At 55.8% G+C, this 20,810-nt stretch overlaps 1 protein-coding gene across 2 annotated transcripts in view; it reads right to left on the bottom strand.

The window, feature by feature from the left end:
* Positions 1-20,810, bottom strand: part of SEMA6A (semaphorin 6A) — a 103,878-nt gene that overhangs the window by 33,053 nt on the left and 50,015 nt on the right. For both annotated transcript variants that reach the window (XM_062189818.1, XM_062189819.1), the window contains exons 2-10: positions 15,275-15,412; positions 13,242-13,359; positions 9,962-10,022; positions 8,668-8,730; positions 8,172-8,273; positions 4,192-4,282; positions 2,392-2,511; positions 1,724-1,812; positions 759-976 (exon numbers count right to left, since the gene is read on the bottom strand). In XM_062189818.1, the coding sequence (XP_062045802.1) occupies positions 759-976; positions 1,724-1,812; positions 2,392-2,511; positions 4,192-4,282; positions 8,172-8,273; positions 8,668-8,730; positions 9,962-10,022; positions 13,242-13,359; positions 15,275-15,374 (962 nt within the window). In that variant the 5' untranslated portion in view covers positions 15,375-15,412. The remainder of the gene's footprint in view (positions 1-758; positions 977-1,723; positions 1,813-2,391; positions 2,512-4,191; positions 4,283-8,171; positions 8,274-8,667; positions 8,731-9,961; positions 10,023-13,241; positions 13,360-15,274; positions 15,413-20,810) is intronic.

Raw genomic sequence — 20,810 nt, 5'->3', positions numbered from 1 at the left:
AGGTGCAGGGTTGTGGTGAGCAGGAAACGAATGTTCAGGCACACGGCCTGGCAGACAGCAGTGCGTGAGAGGGCTCAGCTCGTTCCAGAACCGGATCTCAGAGCGTGGGGGCGGGTGAGCTGAGGGGAGGGCAGGGCCGGACCACGAGGGGCTGGTGCGCCATGCCTGGGGCTTGGGCTTTATTCCTCTGGGCAAAGAGCAGCCCCTAAAGGACTCGAAGAGTCTGCCACCGGCAAGGTAGCAGGTGTGGAGGACGGGGTGCGGCAGCATGAAGCCGAGGGAGTGACACCAGGGAAGGGGGAGGTGGGGTGTGCTTCCACTCTGGCCAGTCCGTCGCCATTTTCTGATGTGGCTGCACAATGATGGTGTCTGGGATTCTGTGTGCATCTGGGGAGCACCGAGTGCCTGTTTAGTAAGACACTCAGTGTGGCATCTGTAAGATGCAGCAACATACTGCTACGTTCTAATCACCAAGCACCCCACGCCCTCAAGTGCCAAAGCCCAGCTCCCTGCAGAACCAGAGCATGTAAATGGAAGATATTGTCACAGCAGGATCACGTCCCGTCAAACCCCAATCCAGTAGGGCTTACTTACAGGTTACTGTTAGTTTATGGACAAAACCCAATGTCAAGGTCAAGTGTGCCTCAGCTACAGACGGTGAGCAGCAGGTGTGCACACCGCGGTTAGGGGAACACCTGCCCTGGGAACCAGGAGCTGGCAGGAACCGCAGAGGTCAGCCCTGGGCGGGGCGGACTTACCTGTTGTAAGGTGTGGAGAAGGTTGCCAGGACGACGTCACGGCCGTGGATGCGGATCACATCGGTCACGGCCTGCAGGATGTTGAAGTAGAAGTGCGAGTCGCCGGGCACGGAGCAGTTGAGGCGGGCCTTGAGGAAGGACGTCCACTGCTTCTCTAGCACCCGCTGTGAGCCACCCATGTCATTCTTGCACACCTGCGCCACGCGGGGGAACACCACCTGCAGGGGCAAGCACGCGGGCACCAGCCCGTCTTTTCCACCTGCTTCTCCTCCCCAGCAGGCATGCCGCGATCGAGAGCAGAGACAGGGGAGAGAGCGCGTGCGCGTCGGGACATCCTTTGTGGAAGATGAGGCCATGGCACTTCACGCCACGCCATGCACCCCTCAAGTCAGCTCGCAGCCACGCACCCCGCTTGGTGCCCTGCTTCCCTGCACGGAAGCACGCTCTGTACGCACGCCTCCGCCCTCTTCCCAGAGTCTGTTTGCTTTCCTCTCGCAGGCCGCGCTGCCATTTTATTTGTGCCTGCCAGTATAGTGACCTTAATCTACTTTCTGCTACAAAAAATAATACCCCTGCACTGGACATGTTTTTTTTTTTTTTCTTCTTCTAATGGAGACAAAAATAAGACTGAGTTTGCGCAGTGATACTGGGCACGTACTCTCTAAGGAGCAACCCAATTGACAAAAACAACAAAACTGCTGAACTCAAACAGAAAGGAAAACTCTGTACGTGCAATCAGGAAAGGAGCCAACCAATGCTGTGCCCGGGAAGTGTGCAGCAGGGCTCTGCGGGGGGCTGCCCGTGACTTCACACTGCTCAGTGCCGGCACCCACTCGGGGGCCGCCGAGAACACGGGGGTGGTGCTGCACCCCCTGGAAACGAGGGCTTCCCGGCGCGGTTGTGGTATCCATGCAAGGCCCTTCAGGGCAACACAAGCGCACACTCAGGCTCTGGCCGTGCCTCACCTTTCCCATGCTGTTGTACTCCACGGCCATCTCTCTGAAGAAGAAGTAGATGTAGTCTCCGTGGTCCACCGCTTGCACGAAATACGGTTCTGCGGGTGAATGGGGGGGCACTCGATGGGTGACAGTGACACACAGTCAAAGGGACACACGCGCCGCCCATTGCACGGGCATCAGACACTGGCTTCACACACCCAGAGCTGGCCACGCAGCAGGCCTCTGGCCTACGGGTGACTTCAGAAGCGCTGTGGTCCACAGTGGAGAGGACACGGGTATGAGTTCCCTGTCTCTTCCCACAGTGCAGTGCCCACAACACAGGGAGCAGCTGGTGCACGTGGCCTGGGAGCCCTGACCCGGAAGGGCTGGGAATGGCTTATTTCCTGTTCCCACTGCCTCCAACCCTTGGATCCTAAGCTGAGACTGCACGGCAGGGGAGCTGAGGGCAGTGGCTGCTACTGCAGGGGTGCTGGTGGTGCTGGTGGTGCTGCTGATACCCCAGAGACTCATGGGAGGGGACAACAAGAGGGGATTCCATCAGTGGAGGCCAGAGATGTGATTCCCACCTTTCTGTCTATCGGGAGCCATTACTGAAATGAAGCCACAGTGTGGTCTGCGTGGACCACAAGTGGTCCCCCTCCCTCTTGCCTTTGTGCCATGCATCGTCTGTTCACCTTTCAGCCACTTGGAGTCGTGCTTCACGGTCCGCAGGGTGGGGCTGTCTCCCAGACTCCGGTAGATGACCGCGTCGATGGCCAGGAAGTCGGTCACTGTGGCCGAGTAGAGCTTCCCATCTGGGAGGAGACAGAGTGGGGGCAAACAGGGTAGGGGAGGGCGGGCAGTGCCGACATCCTCAGCCCGCTCTCCTGCAGCGGGCAGCAGAGACCGCCCAGTGGGGAACCCTCCAGGAGTCGCTGGGAAAATCCTTGGCCCCCATGCCCGGGTGTTGCACACTGGGATCAAGAGAGAGCAAATGTTTTTCATTTTTAAATTGCATGGCAGTTTCCCTAAGCAGCAGTTGGCGGCAGCAGCACAGGGAACAGGTAAATGGAAGGGGTTGTTTGCTTCACTTGATTGGATGGACCTTGACTGCAAGCTCAAGGCTAAGGGCCCAGGACGCAGCTATTGCCACTGCACCTGTGCCCTGGACTGGGGGGGCCAAGGACGCGGCCACTGCCACTGCACCTGTGCCCTGGACTGGGGGTGCCCAGGACGTGGCCATTGCCACTGCACCTGTGCCCTGGACTGGGGGGCCCAGGACGCGGCTACTGCCACTGCACCTGTGCCCTGGACTGGGGGGCCCAGGACGCGGCTACTGCCACTGCACCTGTGCCCTGGACGTGGGGGGTCCAGGACGCGGCTACTGCCACTGCACCTGTGCCCTGGACTGGGGGGCCCAGGACGTGGCTACTGCCACTGCACCTGTGCCCTGGACTTGGGGGGCCCAGGACGCGGCTACTGCCACTGCACCTGTGCCCTGGACTGGGGGGCCCAGGACGTGGCTACTGCCACTGCACCTGTGCCCTGGACGTGGGGGGCCCAGGACGCGGCCACTGCCACTGCACCTGTGCCCTGGACTGGGGGGCCCAGGACGCGGCTACTGCCACTGCACCTGTGCCCTGGACGTGGGGGGCCCAGGACGCGGCTACTGCCACTGCACCTGTGCCCTGGACTGGGGGGCCCAGGACGCGGCCACTGCCACTGCACCTGTGCCCTGGACTGGGGGGGCCCAGGAAGTCAGAGCTGATTGCAGCACCAGAAATGTTAGCCTTCTCGGAAGTAACAGGTCCTCAGCCTAAGCCGCCGAAGAGAAGGCTCCTCCTCCAACAAGGGCAGGTGAACTCTCGTTCCATCCCCGAGAGTCGCTGATCTTTCCTACGCCAGTCCTGAGGCTTGGCTGCGCTCCGCCAGTCTAGCTTAAACCACAGGAATTTGCCTCTGTATTTCTAAAGTCACAAACTGATAACATTCTGATATGGGAGCTGCCAAGACCAAGAGGTGTGAGGCACGGGGGTTCTGACTTCAAACTGGCCCTTGGTAAGAATTCATTCTTTTGGGGAGATATGCTTGAGGGTACACCCAAAGCAAAAGAGAATGAAGAATGCTGAACATCAGCTTCTGAAACTCCTGGTTCTCTTTTGGATCGATAGTCCCTGTGCAAACAACCAAACGGCATGCTGGAGCATAGGAATACCTATGTGGAATTTCTGCCCTTTGAGCCCAGACATGACCTCACTGATGTGTGACAAGCCCTGTGCTGTGCTAGGAGCCTTTGCCCGAGGCACCCGGACAAGAGGCAAGGACTTCCTGTGCGAGACACAAGTACCGGGTGCATCTGTGTTTCATATGGCACAGGCATTCTAATCACCATATCCCCCAGGGAGTCACAGTACAACTGTGGCTCTGTGGATCCTCCAGAGCTCCTGGCCATGGGCTGCACACGCACACGCAATGAGGAGAAATCGGGCAGTTACCTGCAAACAGGGCGACGTTGGCATGTTTTGCGTCGTACGGGCACCGGGCCATTCCACTAAATTCATCCCCAAAAGGTTCCAAGGTATCTATCTGAGGGAGGTAAGCAGACTTCATTACCAACAAGAGTAGTCACAGCCCCTGATGCCTGTAGGGCCTGTGCTGTGCTAGGCTGCCCACACACGTGCTTGCAAACAGTCCTCAGAAATGTCTGCTGGTTTCACAGCAGGAAATGGGCTGAGAGAGGCCAAGGCACATGACCAAGGTCCTACAGCGGGGAAGAGTCTGAAACGTGGTCATGCCTGCTGGACTCTTAACCACTACAAGAGAGTCTCACGTCCTGGGAATGGTCTAGAAATAAGCACTCTAAACCTAGGAATTTCGAAGGCATTCACAGGAAAAACCTCCCCACTCCCCAGACCTGCCCCAGCGATCTGTTGTCTTGGATCCTTCACAGAATGACCTCAGCTTCTGCTCTGTCTGTGCCCGAGCCATGGCCCCTCTTGGGACTGAGCCCCAGCAGGACACACGGCAAGTTCTTGGGGCAGCTGGCAGAACGTATGGCTTCAGCCAGGGTGCACAGGCACGGGGCCAAGCAGAGCTGAAGTGGCCCTGTGCACCTGCTTTAGGTACCAAAGTCATTGCAGACTCAGGCACGGTGGTTCTGAAGGTGGACCAGCTTCCAATCGCACGCCTGGGAATCGGGGCTCACGCAGGTCAAGAGCACGGGGTGCTCCACCTGCTCTTTGCCCCCACCCAGCCCCGGCCTCCTTCCTAAACGCAGTCCTGCGTGACCACATGACTGAGCCCCGGCCACTGGAACAACAGTGTAAGGACACCTCCTGGGGCCTCCACGCTGCCTCTCTTCCCACATCCCCCCCTCAAGATGCAGAGTTTCTAGAACCCCAGGCACTGGACGAGAAGCAAGAGGGCAGATCCTGGCCTTCCCAGTAAGCAGTGAGGCAGATCCCCCACTGCACAGAGCCCCGCGAGCCAGCTCCGAGCAAGAGACAACCCCATCACCCCGTCACAGGCGGGCCTGCCTGGGCCAGCAGGGCGGCAGCTGCCACCTGCCAGCCACTGTCTCGTTCCCTTGCGCATGGCCCCTCCTCACTCCCATCACGGTCTCCATGCTCATTTCAGGATCGGTCCTCCCTGTGTAGAATATTTAGTTTGTTTGAAAGGCAGAGTTAGAGGGGGCAGGGGGAGAGAGCTTCCATCTACTGGTTCACTCCCCACATGGCTGCAACAGCCAGGGCTGGGCCAGACTGAAGCCAGGAGGCTGGAACTGCATCTAGCGGCGGCTGGGACCTAAGCACGTGGGCCATACGGGCACATAGCAGGGAGCTGCATTGGAAGCGGAGCAGCCGGGAACCAAACCTGACTTAACCCACTGCGCCACAGTGCCCGCCCCAACATTGAGTTTCTTGTGCGAGAGCTGCATGGTTTGGTCGTAGATATGAAAACAGAGAAGAACACCCCAGACAGTGCTGGAGCTGAGAAAGGAGCCGGGGAAGCTGAGCAGGTGCCCTCCATCGTCCAGGGGCAGAGGGGCTCCTCCCAGGGCAGCCCTCAGCGTAGGCCGTGCCCTTTGCCCCCAGCCCCAGCCTCCGGGAGGGCTGGGGCCTGGTCTACCTGCCCCACGGGGAGACGGCCCGGTGAAGTTGTCCTGCTTGTTTCAGCATGAAACAGTTGTGCCTGAAGTAAGTCTTTTTAGGGGAAGGGCATCACATCTGCTATGCTTTAGGGCCACACAGCACATTTTGTGGAAGTCGTCTTGGGGGGCTGCATCCCGACAGGAGCCTCCTGGTGAACTGTGTGGGTCTGGCGGGATCGGGGTGCTGCTCAGCACACAGCCCTGCAACGAAATGCCCGCTGGCCAACAGAGCATGCGCTGACCCGGCATGGGATACACAGGGAGCTGTGCGTTTTCTTTTTTTAAAAGGTGCCCCCTTTCATCAGACGGCCAGAGCTGCAGTGAGTGAACGCCAGGAGCAGGCAGGAGCGGGGGACTGGTCTGTGACTTGGGGAAGGTCCAGGGACGAAACGTGCGCCTGACGTGGGAAGGGGCAGCTCGACTCCCACACAAAGGCCCAGGAGGGAGCGCAGGTTTAGATCCACAGTTGGCGGCTGCACCCGGGGTTATCCTGGTTCTAACACGCTCAGCCTGCTGCCGCTAGGACACAGTTTAAGTCAAGGCCCAGCGCAGAGCAGAGACGGAAAACGTCTCGCGCTCCCGCTTCTGACTCCCGTTGGCATGGAGCTGGCAGGCCGTGGTGGGGACTGGGCTTCTGAGTGGAGAACGGGTGGTTTTTGCTTTGCGTCTTTGGCCCGGGTCGGTTGATAAGCACTAGAGAGAGATGGAGAGGCCGCCATTCCCACATCACCGGCAAAGCCACCTGTCACCCTGTGCCTGTACCACTCTCAGAGCAGTGGACTCAGCTCCTGCACGGCATGGGAATGGGGCGGGGCATTTCTGTGCCTTCCCAGAGGCTTCTGCAGGAGTGGTGGAGCCGGGAGCAGCAGCAGCGTTTGCCCCAGGCGGGGCATCCTGGGAAGGGAAAGGTGTGGGGAAGACTGAGCTAGACCACCCGGGGCCTGCGTGCCACAGTGACGGGACGCAGAGGGGTGGCGCCGACTGTGGGATCCAGCAGGCGGTGCCGGACAGCTGACGGCTGCCACCATAAGCCATGGAGTCCGTCTTCATGTACAAAGACCTGGTCTTGTGTCTGTGACGGACTTCTCTGTTCCAAAAGTGGCTTCAAAAACGTTGTCTTAAAAACCAGGTTTACCTCCACTGGGGGATGTGGGGTGCCCCTTGTGTTCTGTGCCTGAGCTGAGTGCACTCGTGCCTCGCCCACCTGCTGGCCCCCCCATGGTACTGCTCCATGCCTCGCCCACCTGCTGGCCCCCCGTGGTACTGCTCCATGCCTCGCCCACCTGCTGGCCCCCCCGTGGTACTGCTCCATTCCAAGTGTGAGATGGGGAGCCCCCCACCGGCCTCTTGGTCGCTGGACAATGAGTGACAGTGACTCCCCGGCGTACATCTATCTGTCCACACCTCTCCCTCAGCCATGGCCTGCTGGGCTCCCTGCACCTGCTGGGACCACTCACAGCACAGAGCAGAGCCCCGCCCAGCCTCCCTGCTCCACCTCCACTCCCTGCCTGCAGGAGTGGCTGCCTGGCCAGGCTCTCAAGAGGTGGTCTGGCTCTCCTCTCGCGGCTGATCACTCCTGAATCCTGCTGCCCCGTCCTTGTGGTGTCGGCCTGGGGATGAGGACAGCAGGGGCGGGGCGGGGTGGGGGTGCCATCCACCTTCTCCTGAGCCTCCCCCAGCTCCACCCGGCCAGGCTGCTCAGCACCACTACGTTCTGCCGCCACCGCGACAGCCCCTGCGGTTCTTGTTTGCATCTTCCTGCACACTTAGCGCAGGTTTCCTGAGACAGAGCATCAGGTGAGGAGCCAGGTTCATCGGCAGCTCTGCTGCCCGGCTGTGGGTGCCTGGTCCTCACCACACCACTGCCGGCTGCGGCAGGACTAACTGCATTTGCTAACTCTGAGAGCTCACTGGGTTTTGGTTTTATCCTGTTGCTTTTTCAAGGCCAGTGTAAGTAGGCCACTGTCAAGTCGGCTGGGTGCACATGGAATGAACTTTCAGAGTTCGGGACGGTGCTACCCAGGGGAGAGTCTTGTGTGTCCGATGCCCTGGTGCTACCTTGTAGATTAGGAATCACTCGCCGTGTAAGTGTGGCTCTGTCTGTGCTCAGAGCGGGGAGGGGTCGAGCGAGGGACTCCACATGGTATCCCACGTGGGCAGTGACTCAGACCCTGCAACAATAGAGAACAGGGCCGCAGAGAAACCGACTCTGCTGGTGGCTCTTCAGGGAGTTGTCAATCAGCCCTGAGCAAACAGGAAGCTAGCGTGGGGCTCCCGGCATGAGCGCGGCGGGCCGCCTGGCTCCCCCAGACAGCCGGCGCCTACCTTGTAGTTTCTGCAGGAGGGGTTGAAGGCATTCGTTCCGCACACAAACAGCGTGTCATTGTTCTTCCGGAGCAGGACTTTGATAAAGTTGTGGCACTCGTCCTGAAAGAGAATTCCAAGGCCTTGCACAGTCGGTTCCTGCCCACTGGCAGGGTCGCAGGAAAGGGGACAGGAACCACAGGATCAGGTCAACATGAACAGGGGACAGAGAAGCAGCCGGGACTGGAAGGCGGGAGACTCCACACCAGGAAGAGGAGGCGTCTGGGTGGAAGGGGTTTTCACATTGCCGGAGGATCCCAGGCACAAAGCCCTGTGTGTGCACAGCTCCTTTCAGGAGCACCCCTGGCGGGCATGGGCTGTGAGTGGCCCGGCAGCTCCAGCACACGGAGATTAAAGCCCTCCAGATGTGGACGGGACAAGCAATGGCCGGGGGAAGAGGTGGGGCACGACCCACCGGCAGCACGGTGGATCTCCACCCGGAGCGCCGAGGGCCTACCTTGTGTTTCCCCTTCATTCTGCACGTGTCTACATCAGCCTGTCTAGATTTCCATGTCAGTTTCTGCGGGGATCGAGAAAGAAATCAATTAGAGCTCGGAGGTTGGTGCATGGGGTTTTAGGATAATGGTTCCCTCGGGGAGACCGCAGGCCGAACACGTATTTACTGAAAGCTCTCTGCACCCCTCTCCGTGGCTAATTCACCGTAACAGCGGCAGAGGAGGGCTGCAAACGCTGATCTAATTCTGAACCCCTATCTGTTCGTTAAGCTTCAGAAGGGTCTCTTCTCAGACACTGAGATCAGGGAGGCGGGGAAGGAAGACAGCGGTGCGGGACTCTCACATCAAAGGCCCAGATGGACTCGCGATCAAACACGTATCCCCGCCCTTTCCTTTCAGCTGATAAATCAATTTTCGCTAAGACAGGCCTTCGCCTTAAAATATGGAAGTCATTTTCCTCCGCATAAAGGGCACATTCAATTTCGGAGAACAAAGATCCGATTCAGGTTAAAACGCGTTCACAGAAATTCGTGGGCTGCATCTCCTACTTCTGTGGCACAGATCTGATGAACTAAAATATCGCCACGTGGGGATGGAGGGGACACGTTATGGCTGTCTCAAATGGATAATGACGAAACTCCTGAACCACAGCAGTCACATCAAACTTAATTTTGGAAGACACGGGAATATAACACTGAAATATTTGTGGCACAGAATTTTTACTTATGAAAACTGATATTTCCCTGGACGAGCAGGACAGTATTTTATTAAAGCAAATTAGAAATGACCGAAAAACTCCAAAATCTATATATAGCTATTTCTGAACATGTATTCAACTCAAACCTACTCTCAAATTAGGATTTCACGAAATATGTGCTGGCATTTCCAAATTACTATTAGCAGCTTGATCTCAATAGATGCCTTTAAAATACATATTCTTGCCAAGAATATCCTAAAAGCCTTGGTTTTAGAAAGATTTATTTGAAAGGCAGAGTGAAACAGAGGTTAGGGGGGAGAGAGAGAGATTGTCTATCTGCTGGATAATGCCCTAGATGCCTGCAATAGCCAGGGTGAAGCCAGGAGCCAGGAACTCCATCTGGGTCTTCCCCGTGGGTGGCAGGGGCCCAAGGACTTGGGCCATCACCCGTTCCCTCCCAGGTTTATCAGCAGGAAGCTGAACTGGAAACAAAGAGTGGCTAAGACTTGAACCAGGCATTTGATACGGTGTCCCAAGCAGCGGCTTACCTCCCTGCCCCACAATGCATGCCCCAGAAAGACAGTTTCCAAATGACTTACTTTGCTACAGTAAATTTCTTCTGTGTGTGATGTGTCTATATCAACAGTATAAATATGGTCCCTGTGAACAAAGGAAAATTAACACAGGGTCAAACGCAAGAGGCAAGGCAGTTCGTTTCCTGCAGAATGACTTCTGTGTCATCCAGGGCCAATTACTCCATAGCCGTGTTTTTAGAAATGCGACCTCGACATGCAAGAACGAGAGAGGAGTCTCCTGTGAGAGCTGCCTCCGGGTCACAGCTCTGGCTGGCCACCGCCCATCCTGCTCTCGAGGCATCTGCCGTGATGCTCCTGTTCTCACTGAGAACTCCAGCAGCTCCGGGGGGAGGCTCTCAGAGTGCTGGTGGCCTCAGGACCCCAGCACACACACGGTTCACATGCCCCCATGCCCCGGGTGCTGGCTGTTCCATGGCCCCAAGCCTGCCTCCTTCTGCACCCTGCCCTGGGAAATGCACGTGCAGCCATGGCTCTGATGATCTGGCCAACAGGACGGAAGAGCAGCAAAGTAGAATTCTTCCCAGAAGCCCTTCTTCTCTGGACAAGAGGATGGCCGGTGAGAGCCGCAGTCTCCTGCTCCCACGCATCTCACTGCTTTGCTGAGAACTTGGTCTCTCTGCAGCTGGCTGCTGCGCTCCCCTTGGAAGGGGGAGACGCAATCGGCAGCTCAGGTGTGGGGCTATATTTAAACCTCCCCTTCTGTGGGAGCTGAGAACAAGGGCGTTTTTGTCTGGGATTCAGAAAAAGGAAAGAAAAGAACTGCACTCAATGCAGGAGATGGGGGCTGGCGACGGAAAGCAAAACAGCTCATTTTCCCTTGAAATAACATTGACTTTTTCCAAAATGCAGGAAGTCCTGGGGCTGGAAAATTATCCCCAGCTTTAAAGCAGGAGCTGCAGGCCCCATGCAGACTCTGGAGTCCCCCTCCTCACGTAGGAGAGAAAGGGGAGGGCTGGAGAGAGCCGGGAAGAAAGGAAGGGCTTGTTCGCCTGCGTCGCCTCACTTCTGGGGGAGTCTGGGGGCTACTGCCTTTTGGGAGCACACACAGAGCCTGCAGATACAAACAGGCTCTCTCCCGTGGAAATGCAAGCAGCGGGCAGGGCTTCCAGGACCCCCTGCCCACCACTGGGCTGTGAGGATGTGTGTGCGTGCGTGTGTGTGGCTGGTGGCGAGCGGGAGAATGGGGAGGCTGTGTTGGTAAGCTGCTGACTCGAGAAGTTTCTGCAAACTTCAGTTGGGTGCCAGGACTGGGCTGCCCTTTAATTTCCAGGCGGTTTTATTGCATTCGTTTATTACGTGTTGGACTTTATGGGGCTGCTGTGGGCAGGAACGGAATTGCCAATGGCTTTGGGATCAGGGTGTCGACGACTCTGGGTTCCCCCTGGCCCTGGCTCGAGCGCCTGGAAGACTGAAGTAGGAGCTGAAGATAGGAATTGTAAATTAACAGCTGATTAATATGCACTGGCAGCTCCTCAGAAAGCTCTCAGATTGCCCCCTTTTGGCATGGCTTGTTTATGTTAATGAGCAGTTTAGAGATTAGAAAAAAAGGAGAATTCACCAAGTGGATAATAATAAAGCAGAATTGAAAGGGATTCCTGCCCCGCACCTCACTCAGTCCCGGGCTTCTGGACGGACTTGGCTGGCGATCGCTGACACCAGTTGTCTGGAAGAACTGGGAAGCCTTTTAGAAATAGAATCCTATGAATGAAATCTCCTCTTGGACAATGGCAATCTTTTCCAGCCCCCAGGAGTTCACATGGCCCCGGCAAACAGAAGCAGGGCTTTCTGGTAAACCCCAGGCCAGGGTTGGGGTCATTCCCAAGTGCCCACGAGTTCACCCCAGGATCCAGCGCTGCCCTTCCTGAATTCAGTTCATGGAACATAAACCGGCTTCATCCTAGGACTTCCTCTTCCGCGGAGCTGTGCCGCCACGGCTCCGGCCCGCAGGCATGGTGTCCCTTGCTGCTTCCCAGCCTGGATCTCTCGGTGCAGGGGTGGGTGATGTGACATTAAGAGGAGAGACCCTCTAAACAGGGTCCACGATTGTTGAAGGGTGTGCAGGGGAGGCAAGTGTGGAGACCGAGTTCGTTGATGCCCAGGTGTTGTAAACTTGACCGTCAATGACAGATGAGAGTGTTTTTCAATGAATGTCTTCCTTCTGCTGCTCTTTCCTTTCTCTGTGGTGGGGAGCTAGGACAAAGTCGTCTTGGTCCCTAATGAGCTGAGTAACGGTCACGGGTCAGCCTGCATGGCACCTGGCTCCCAGCACCAGAGTTCCCCCGTGCTGCAGTCCACGCGCTCTGGGTAGCACACAGCATTCCCCCAGAGACGAGGCTGCATGTCACGTTCACGGGGGTTCTCGAGCCGACCTGTCTTCCACAGATCTCATGGCGCATCGTGTCCTCTGATCACCACTTAGCTGGAGACGAACAGTGATGGCTACGGTGGCACCGCGGAGGCCTCCCCTCGGTGCCTGCTTTGAGGGCACTGCCAGGACGATGGTGACGCCACCTTTCCTCCCTGGCAGCAGAACAGGGGTGGCCGTGTGGCTTCCAGGGCAAGGCCACCCTGGCTCAAATCCTGCCTCTGCCGCTGGGCCGGTCAGTTCCCTTCTCTCTCGCTCCGGTTCCTCCACTGAGACCTGGGCATATTTAGGAGCTCCTTCTCAGAGGGTCACTTTCAGGATTGAATGAGTTGGCATTGCTAAGACTGACAGCTGTGTTTGCAACCTACCCACCTCAAGACACTGGCCTGTCTAAATGATATTGTTGCAATGGACAAGTAATTATTTTTTTTTTACTTGAACCAAATTTAAACAAAACCTTTCTAAAGATATGCCATTATCATGCTTTCTTAGGTGACACTGCCATCCTTTCAAAACAAAGATATGTCCTCTATGTTTATTGTGAAAGTGCCCATCGGTTTACCATACACACACCTTCCCGCATACCTAATACGTGTTTCCGCATTTGGCTTAACAAGCAGGTGCCCATGAGTGAATCGCTCTATCGGGTACCTTCGTAAGGGTCTGCCTGTATGTTCAGAATTAACAGTGGCTCGTTTGAGTCTGTGCCCGAAAACGTGCAGAGATTACTTTTATTCTGCATCCACATAAAACCAAACAGGCACAGGAAATCTTGCAAACAATGGCTTGCCGAGGTGCAGGTGACCTCAAATCAAGTCACAGTTCTGGGGGACCTCGGGATTGGGGAGATGAGACACAGACAGGCCAGTTTAGGCACCTGGGCCGAGGGGGAGACCGGCGGCGGCGAGGATGGCTTACCTGGCGGCAATGTAGAGGGTTCTGTTCAAGACCATAACCATCTGGATGTCCAGTCTGTGTCTCTGTGTGCTATTCCGTCCTGGCTTGTGGCCCACAAACACCGGATACTGTTTTGTATCTGTGAATAGAGGAGCCAGGGCAGCGCATCAGGCAAAGACGGGACAGGGCAGGGAGGGGGCGGGGCTCCCCAGACCCACAGAGGCGAGCGCTTTAAGGGCGCAGGGCACCGCTCACTCCCAGATGATGAGAAGCCTGGCCCCAGGTTTCCAAGCGCCACGGTTTCTGGCTTGTTTCTCTTTCTGGGGCTCCACTCGCCAGCGAAGGCTTTGCACGAAGGTGCTCTTTTCTTGCCCAGCTTTCTTTTCATCTTCTGTGCAGGGCTAAAGCCTCAGGGGCCGACTGCCAGAGATCTTGTCTCGGGACCAGGCTGTTTCAAAGCAGCCTTCCCATCAATCAGCACAAAGGCAATGAGCTCTGGAGGCGAGAGCTCGAGTCCAGGAGCCAGGAGAAAAATACCGTCTCCACAGGCGGCCCGCGGGAATAATCCCTATTGAAGGCAGCTCTGCGAGGCTGGTTGGCATTCGAGGAACTGTGGGACGCTCGCTCCGGAGGGAAGCAGTTGGCCCATCTCGCGGAAACATGGGCTTTGACAGCACAGGGTCAAATTGAGTGTAGCCAGTCCGGTGATCTGGAATGTTCCCTGGCTTGGAGAGTTGGTGAGCCCACTTCTCCTGTCCTCCGGCAGCTCTCGGGCTGAGAGTGGGCCCTGGGTAATAACCTCTGACCTTTACAAATGCCCACGGCCTTTAACCCTTCGGTCTCCAGAGCCCTGGCAGTCCTCCAGTGCAGGGAGGGAGATGAGTCACCGGAGGAAGGCAGGCTTTCTCTTGCAGAGTGTGGGTGTGGGTAAGGACTTGAGAACCACTGAGCAACTTGGGCTTCAACCCAGCGCTCCAAGCCCTGCCGTGGCTGTGCCTGCTCCTGGCGGGTGTCTCACTAGACAGCCCTGAGAGCATTTTATTCCCAAGTAAACTTGAGTCAAGCTGATCCCATGCTTCTCCCCTGTTCATGGCCAAGGTCGCTCCTGCAACATTTCAGCTGTCTCTGCTCCCTGCATCCGAGTGATGGCTGCGGCATGATTGTCAGCAGCACCCGTGGGTCGGGGCCCCTTTTGTTTAGGGTAAGACAGAAAACTTACCCTAAACGGAGATTGGTAAAGGCTTGCAGGGTCTGGGTGCATTGGGCTGGGGGTCTGGGCCACGGCAGGAGTGCTGCATCACGCCCTTTGGTCTCTGTTCTCTAACTGTGCACCTGTCAGTGCTGCTGCTCCACCTTTTTGTAAAATTACGTCCTTTGCAGCCCGGCCTCAGTTCACTGGGAGTTTGCTTCTGAGTAATTGCTGGATGCTTATTGGGGGAAATGCTCTCACCTTTACTGTGACAAAATAATCTTTGGTGTGGCACAGAGAAACGTACAGAGTTGGATGCTCCACCCAGCACCCAGGCAGGACTTCCCTCTCTCCTGACAGACAGCCGAATTCCTAATCACACCAGCATCTACCATCCCTGACAACCAGCAAAGGCCAAAGGAAACTTCCAACAGTTAGCAGAGGAGCTCTGGAATTCAGGATCACCCTGTATCCAAGTCTAACAGAGTCTTCTGTTAGAATGAATCTCAAAGAAATGTCTTTTTAATTTATTTTTCTCTGAAGCACGCTAGCGCAGTCACTGTTTTCTGTTCCTAGCTTGTAAAAGCATCAGGTGTTAATTGTATCTCAAGGCACGGGACACCGGCCGGCTGGATGAGGGTGTGTGGGGTCGGCTGTGGGCCGCTCTCTGATCCCCACATCTGTGTCCCCAGAACGACAGCGGATGGGCTCCGTAGCTTGCATTTCCCCCTCTGTCACCTACACAGCAGAGAAGGGGCAATGAAGTCTCCTGTTCTATTTGTCTTTGCGAGGCCAGAGTGTCCACAGAGGTAGAGAGGGAGGGAGGGAGAGCGGAAGGGAGGGAGGGAGGGGCAGGGGTACTCACAGTTGCCATGCGAAATACTGATTGGCTCAGAATCCTCTGGGAAGCCGGCCCCCGCCAAGTGCAGCAGTGTGAAACAGAGCAGCAAGGCTTCTGACCTCATAGTAGTTCAGCGGGCAGACTTGACTCCTCTACTTCACCCTGCCAGAGAGCACAGAGGGGGTTTGGTTGTTTTGCAAGTCAGCTTTGTTCACTTCCATAAACGGTGGCCTTGGACATGAAACCGAGAGCAGAGCCTCCACTCCCATCTCCTCCACGAGAGCTCACTGGGAGCTGTGTTTTACCCAGGGAGCCCTCCTTGTGACCCTCCTCCCGCCCAGGCATCTCCGCCCTTAGGGAAGCCTTCTACCAAACACGGGACACACCACCTCTGAGCCTCTGTCCGGCGCCATCCTTAGGCCTTCATAGGTGCTGCTGTGGTTTGAACCTGTTTCCCAAACTCCTGGGTGGGAAACTTATTCTCTATGGCAACAGCACTGGGAGGTGGGGCCTGGGAGGAGGCTCCGCCCCCAGGAATGATGGCTCAGCAGGTGCTGGAGTGCTGGGGTTGGGCCTGCCCCTCCCTGCCCCGTTCTGATGCAGCACCCAGGCCCTGAGACTTTCTGTGACCAGCGGAGCCCCTTCCTTATAAACTGCCCTGTGGCGGGCACTGTCAGAGCAGCAGACTGGGCAAGTCTGCATCCAAAACAGTGTGGCTAGCAGAAAAGCACCTGTTTTCTGTTGAAGGTAAATTCTCTTTCTTAGGGGGCTTACGCAGTTCAAAACCTGCCCTCGCTCCAGACTCGTTCTGTGTGGGCAGCCCAAGTTTGTTCAGAAATGCGAAGTCGCCGTCAATAGCGGAAAAAAACAAAACCAAACCAGGTTTGTGATAATGACCTGGATTTCCAACTTCTGTATGAGAACCAGAGTTGTCATAGCAACATGGATTTCACACACACATACACAGGCGTGCGCCTCCACACACATGCACACGTGTGCACACATGCACAGGTGTGCTCACTCAATTCCACCACCGGCTTCACTTCTTCACTCAGGTTTCGCACCCCTGGTTTCAGTAAATAAAATCTCACAGTCTACATTTCAGAAGAAAACAGAGGGACCGTTTCAGATTCTATGAAGAAACCACACCCTTCCAAACAGTGTTGTTGTTTTAAAAAAAAAAATCCCGTCTGTGTTTTAGTCTGAAATACTACCCTGCAACGAACCAGCAGAGAATACAGACGCTGGCTCTCCTGAGCTGCCCACATGCAGGCGGTTGAAGATGTTCCTCACTGTGGAAGAGTTCTCCTCCTTGGTGGAAACACACGCCAGTCCCACGGGGGGCCGCAGGAGGCAGAGAAATGACTCCTCCCCCCGCACGCACCCCGGAGTGCGCGGGCAGCTCTACATAGGCGTGGCTCTCTCTGGAAAATGAACGTCAAGGGGCTATCTTTTCATCTCTCAGACAGTAGCCTTTGAAGCAGCCTGCCAGAGATTATCTTTTGTGAGCAAAGCCATTTTACGGTAGTCCATCAATCACTGAAGATCTGTGTGTAGAGACGTCAAAACAGGTAACCCGGCCGTCTTTGAAAGTTAATTTGGCAAACAAACTGCTAACTTACGGCTTTTTTGGAGCGCCGTTGAATATTAGATACCTGTGTCTCTTTTCTTCATGCCAAGAACAGCACTAATAAGTCTTCAGTACCGCATCGTAACTTATAATTTCACAGACACAGCTGGGTCTTAATCATTTCTTCAATTGCAAAGTGCACCTTAATTAATTTGCTTTATCTTGAAAATCAAAGAGGGACAGAGGTTGAGAGAAAAGCCTGCACAATTCTGTATCTCCATCTTTGATGTGAAAATTAAAATTACACTTTAAACGATGACTTGCCTGCCAGGCAGTCCCTGGCTACAGACACAAGCAAGTACTCGGGGCCGGGTTCAAAGCCTCCATCTCGTCCTTCATCCAGGTGCCAGGTCCTCCCAATCTGGAGTCTGAGCCCCCAGGACAGGCTCTGGGAGGCCCACGTGCGTTGCAGGTACCTGCCCCGGGTAACGTTGCAGGGTGAAGCTCATTGTCAAGAGCGAGCAACACATGTGCTCCCACCCCCATCGGCCTTCACGGCAGGTGAGGAGGGCTGAGGGCTGCAGAGCAGGCCACTGGGCTCCTCGGGGCACACAGTGACAGCCAGGCACGGGAGGAGAACCCAGCCTAAGAAGCACAGCTCTCATGCCCTCAGGAGTCTTTGCAAGTCCTGCCGGGACAAACGAGTCTCCATCCTTCAATAACCGCACGCTTCTCTGTGTGACTGTCCCACGAGCCCACAAGACAGAGACCTGCTGCTCTACCACCATCCCCGGTTTTAATTCTTCCCATGCTAACATCGCGTGGGGCCGATGCAAAATTCTCAACCCCAGAAGTTGGTGGGAAGAGCGATGCATTCGCAAGAAATCCGTCCAGCGAGTCAACGGCTCCTTCGAATCCTCACGTACGGCCAGGATCGTGGCGGAGATGTCACTGAGACATCTCCAGGTTTATAGTAGCGCTCTCTGCCAGGATAAACAGCTGGTTCATGTGCCTTTCTATCATCGTATCGTCAGGAGTTAGCCTGCTCATCACAGGGCTGAGCGTCCTGTAGGACTGGTTAATCCACGTGAACACTTGGTGATCTGCTGCTGCTGAAGTTGGGATTCTTCCTTCCGACAACGCATACCTTGTACCTGTGTAGGCGGCACAGTTCCTCGTTGAAAACGCTGGGGTGTGTAGAGATCCCAGCTCAGTAACACCGCCATGTCCCAGCCCGCAGAAAAAGAACCGAGTCTGCCGCCTAAGACCACAGCGATGCAGCAGAACACGCACAACCCAGAACCTTCCTCTGGCTTTCACAGCTCGAGCTTGCTGGGCTGCGGTGTTTCCGAGCTTGCTTAAGTCATTTTTGAGACTTCGAAAAGAGTTATTTATAGGTACCTGCCAATGTTGGTCGACTAGCCTGCCTGTGGCTGTCTCCAGCCATGGTGTGACTTAGAGCTCAGCCGCCGTTCCTAAAATCAGGTAAAGGCAGACAGCATGAGGATCCTAAACAGAGACCTGTACTTCCCAGGAAGGCTCTGAGTGTTCCCTCAGATTGTCCCAGCCTGCCACCATTCTTAGCCTTTGAAAAATACACCACTTGCTATAAAGTTAGGGTTCTACTCTGCCCAGTGCACACAATTTTAATAGGCACCTGCTCAGTGAATTTATTTGATCTATTTAGCTTCATCTAAAATTAATTTGTGTTTGACTTTCTACGCACTCTGAGCCCAGACAAAAATTCCTTTGACTGTAATTTCTCCCGACGGCTTTTAAGACCAAATTGAGTCACGGAGCCGTGTTGCTGTGACTACTGGCTGCCTTGGGCAAAATGAGCAGAATGCTACTTGGCCGGCAACGTAGTTGTCAGGTGTGGCAGAGGAAGGGTCCAGCAAAGGGGCGACGAGGAGGCCGCTCTGGAAATCCTGTGGAAGCTCTTGTGCAGGTCACTGCTTCCTAAAATAATAAAATCTCCTCAATGACTGGACCCCCACTCCCACCCCTTGTCACACAGCAGATCACTGGGCCAGCAAAGCACGGAGCGCAGGGGACCACAAGGGAACGGGAACCGATGAGGACGTCTGAGAATGAGGTCACCCATGGCCACATCGCATTTCAAATCCATCAGGCTAATTGCAGAAGGGCTGCGAGGCCTAGGCAGCCAGTGCCAGCGTCCCCGGCCCAAGCAGCCCTCCGGCTCAGCCCTGACACGAGTTCTGGTTCTCTGCCCACTTCCTCCCCAAATGCTGCTCTGGAAAATTCTACCCGGGCTCCTAAACAAGTGGTACTTGGCCAAAGCTAATGCACAGAGAAGAAATAAGGAATTAGCAACATTTAAAAAAAAATAAGATTTAACATAAACTCCAGACTTCTGACTTTAAAAAAACAAACACTGATGTAGCTTTGCTGCCCTCTGTCTCACGTGGTACCCTGGAGCTGAGCAGGGCTGCCGAGCAGGGCACGAGCCCTCTTCAGGGCTCACCCATCAGCCCCGCCCATCTCCCTCCTGCAGGCTCTGGGTACCCGAGCAGTGGACTGCTGCATCCTTGTTGTTAGTTGCTGTGGTCGCCCTCACGTGGACCTTGTGGGCCCCAGTGTGTGTACCCAAATGAATGCACATTGCTTGTGACCAGCTGCTTGCTCCATGCACTCCGTGTGGACCTGGGCAGCAAACAGTGCATCAGTACAGGCGCATGGCAGCCTTGGCTGTACGGGCACAACTTGTGTCCCAGTGGATACACAGGGCAGCATCTTCCAGAATGTTGGCGTCCAATGGACACTTAATAGTGGTAACGATATCAAAAGACTTTGGGCCGGGAAACTTGCAAAACTCTTGGATAAAAACTCCGAGTGTGGCCTGGAGATCCAGAGGAAATGCTGGTACTAACATTTTTTTTTCCAACAAGGAAAAGACATTTATGACCATGACACAGTAATTTTTTTTAATGAAAATGGCATTTTCCACTGGCATCCTAGGAAGCTGTGAAGGTTACCAACAGTTCAGGGTGCTGTTGCTGAAGGAAGGGCTCCTAACGTGTGACCCCGGGCAAGGTGGCGGCCCCGCCGACTCAGCCGTGTCTGGACACCTGGGGGACTCCTGCAGGCTCTGGGATTGCACTCTGCTGGGTGGTTCCCGCTGAAGAGGAGTCTGTGTGTGTGAGAGGGTGATCAGGGAGTGACCCCGAGCCAGGCCACTCCAGCGACACGTGTTGCAGAGCTGGTGACACTCCCCAGAGGTGGGCGGTCAGGGAGACAGGAGGCACGGGGTGGCCATCGGAGGCAGGCTGGGGACCGGTGTCCCCAAGGCTTCCTCCTGCGCCCCAAAGGGCGGTGGCGCAGCAGTCAGGCTGTGTCAGGACAGAGTGGAGCAGGTGTAGTGCTGGGCACTGAGGCCTATGTTCTTTCCCAAGAGGGCGGGGCACAGGGCCCTCCTTGCTTCTGACTTCTTGGCTGGTTGCTGGTGACCAGCACGGGCCCGGAAATACCAGAGGCCATTAGCGTGTCTGTGTGAGGGGCAGCGTGCAGTGAAGATGAGGGGCGGGCCAGACCCTCATCGGTGGTGTGCAGTCTGCAAAGAGAGAGCAGAGACGCCGGCAGGGTGCCCGGCCTGGCCCCAGCTCCAGCACCCACGTTCTGACCCAGATGGCCAGGTCGCTGCTCTTATTACCACGTCACACTCAGAATTTGGCTGATCCTTTCCTTCCCATTCCTCCTTCTTGGACATCCGAATGGACAGTGGTGGAAGGGGCGAGTCCTGCGGTGCAGTGGGTTAACCTGCTGCTGCTCGGGACGCTGGCGTCTCATCTGAGTGCCGGGTTCAAGTCTCGGCTGCTCCACCTCCAATGCAGCTTCCTGCTAATGCACCCTGGGAGGCAGAAATGATGGCCCAAGTACCTGGGCCCCCGCCACTGATGTGCGAGACCCAGACAGAGCTCCTGGCTCGTGGCTCCTGGCTTTGGCTTGGCCGAAGTGCTGGCTGTTCCAGCT

This window comes from Lepus europaeus, chromosome 4, assembly GCF_033115175.1.
Source record: "Lepus europaeus isolate LE1 chromosome 4, mLepTim1.pri, whole genome shotgun sequence".
NCBI classification, from domain to species: Eukaryota; Metazoa; Chordata; class Mammalia; order Lagomorpha; family Leporidae; genus Lepus; species Lepus europaeus.
The sequence above is the reverse complement of the archived record's forward strand: the minus strand, read 5'-3'. Positions and strand labels throughout refer to the sequence as shown.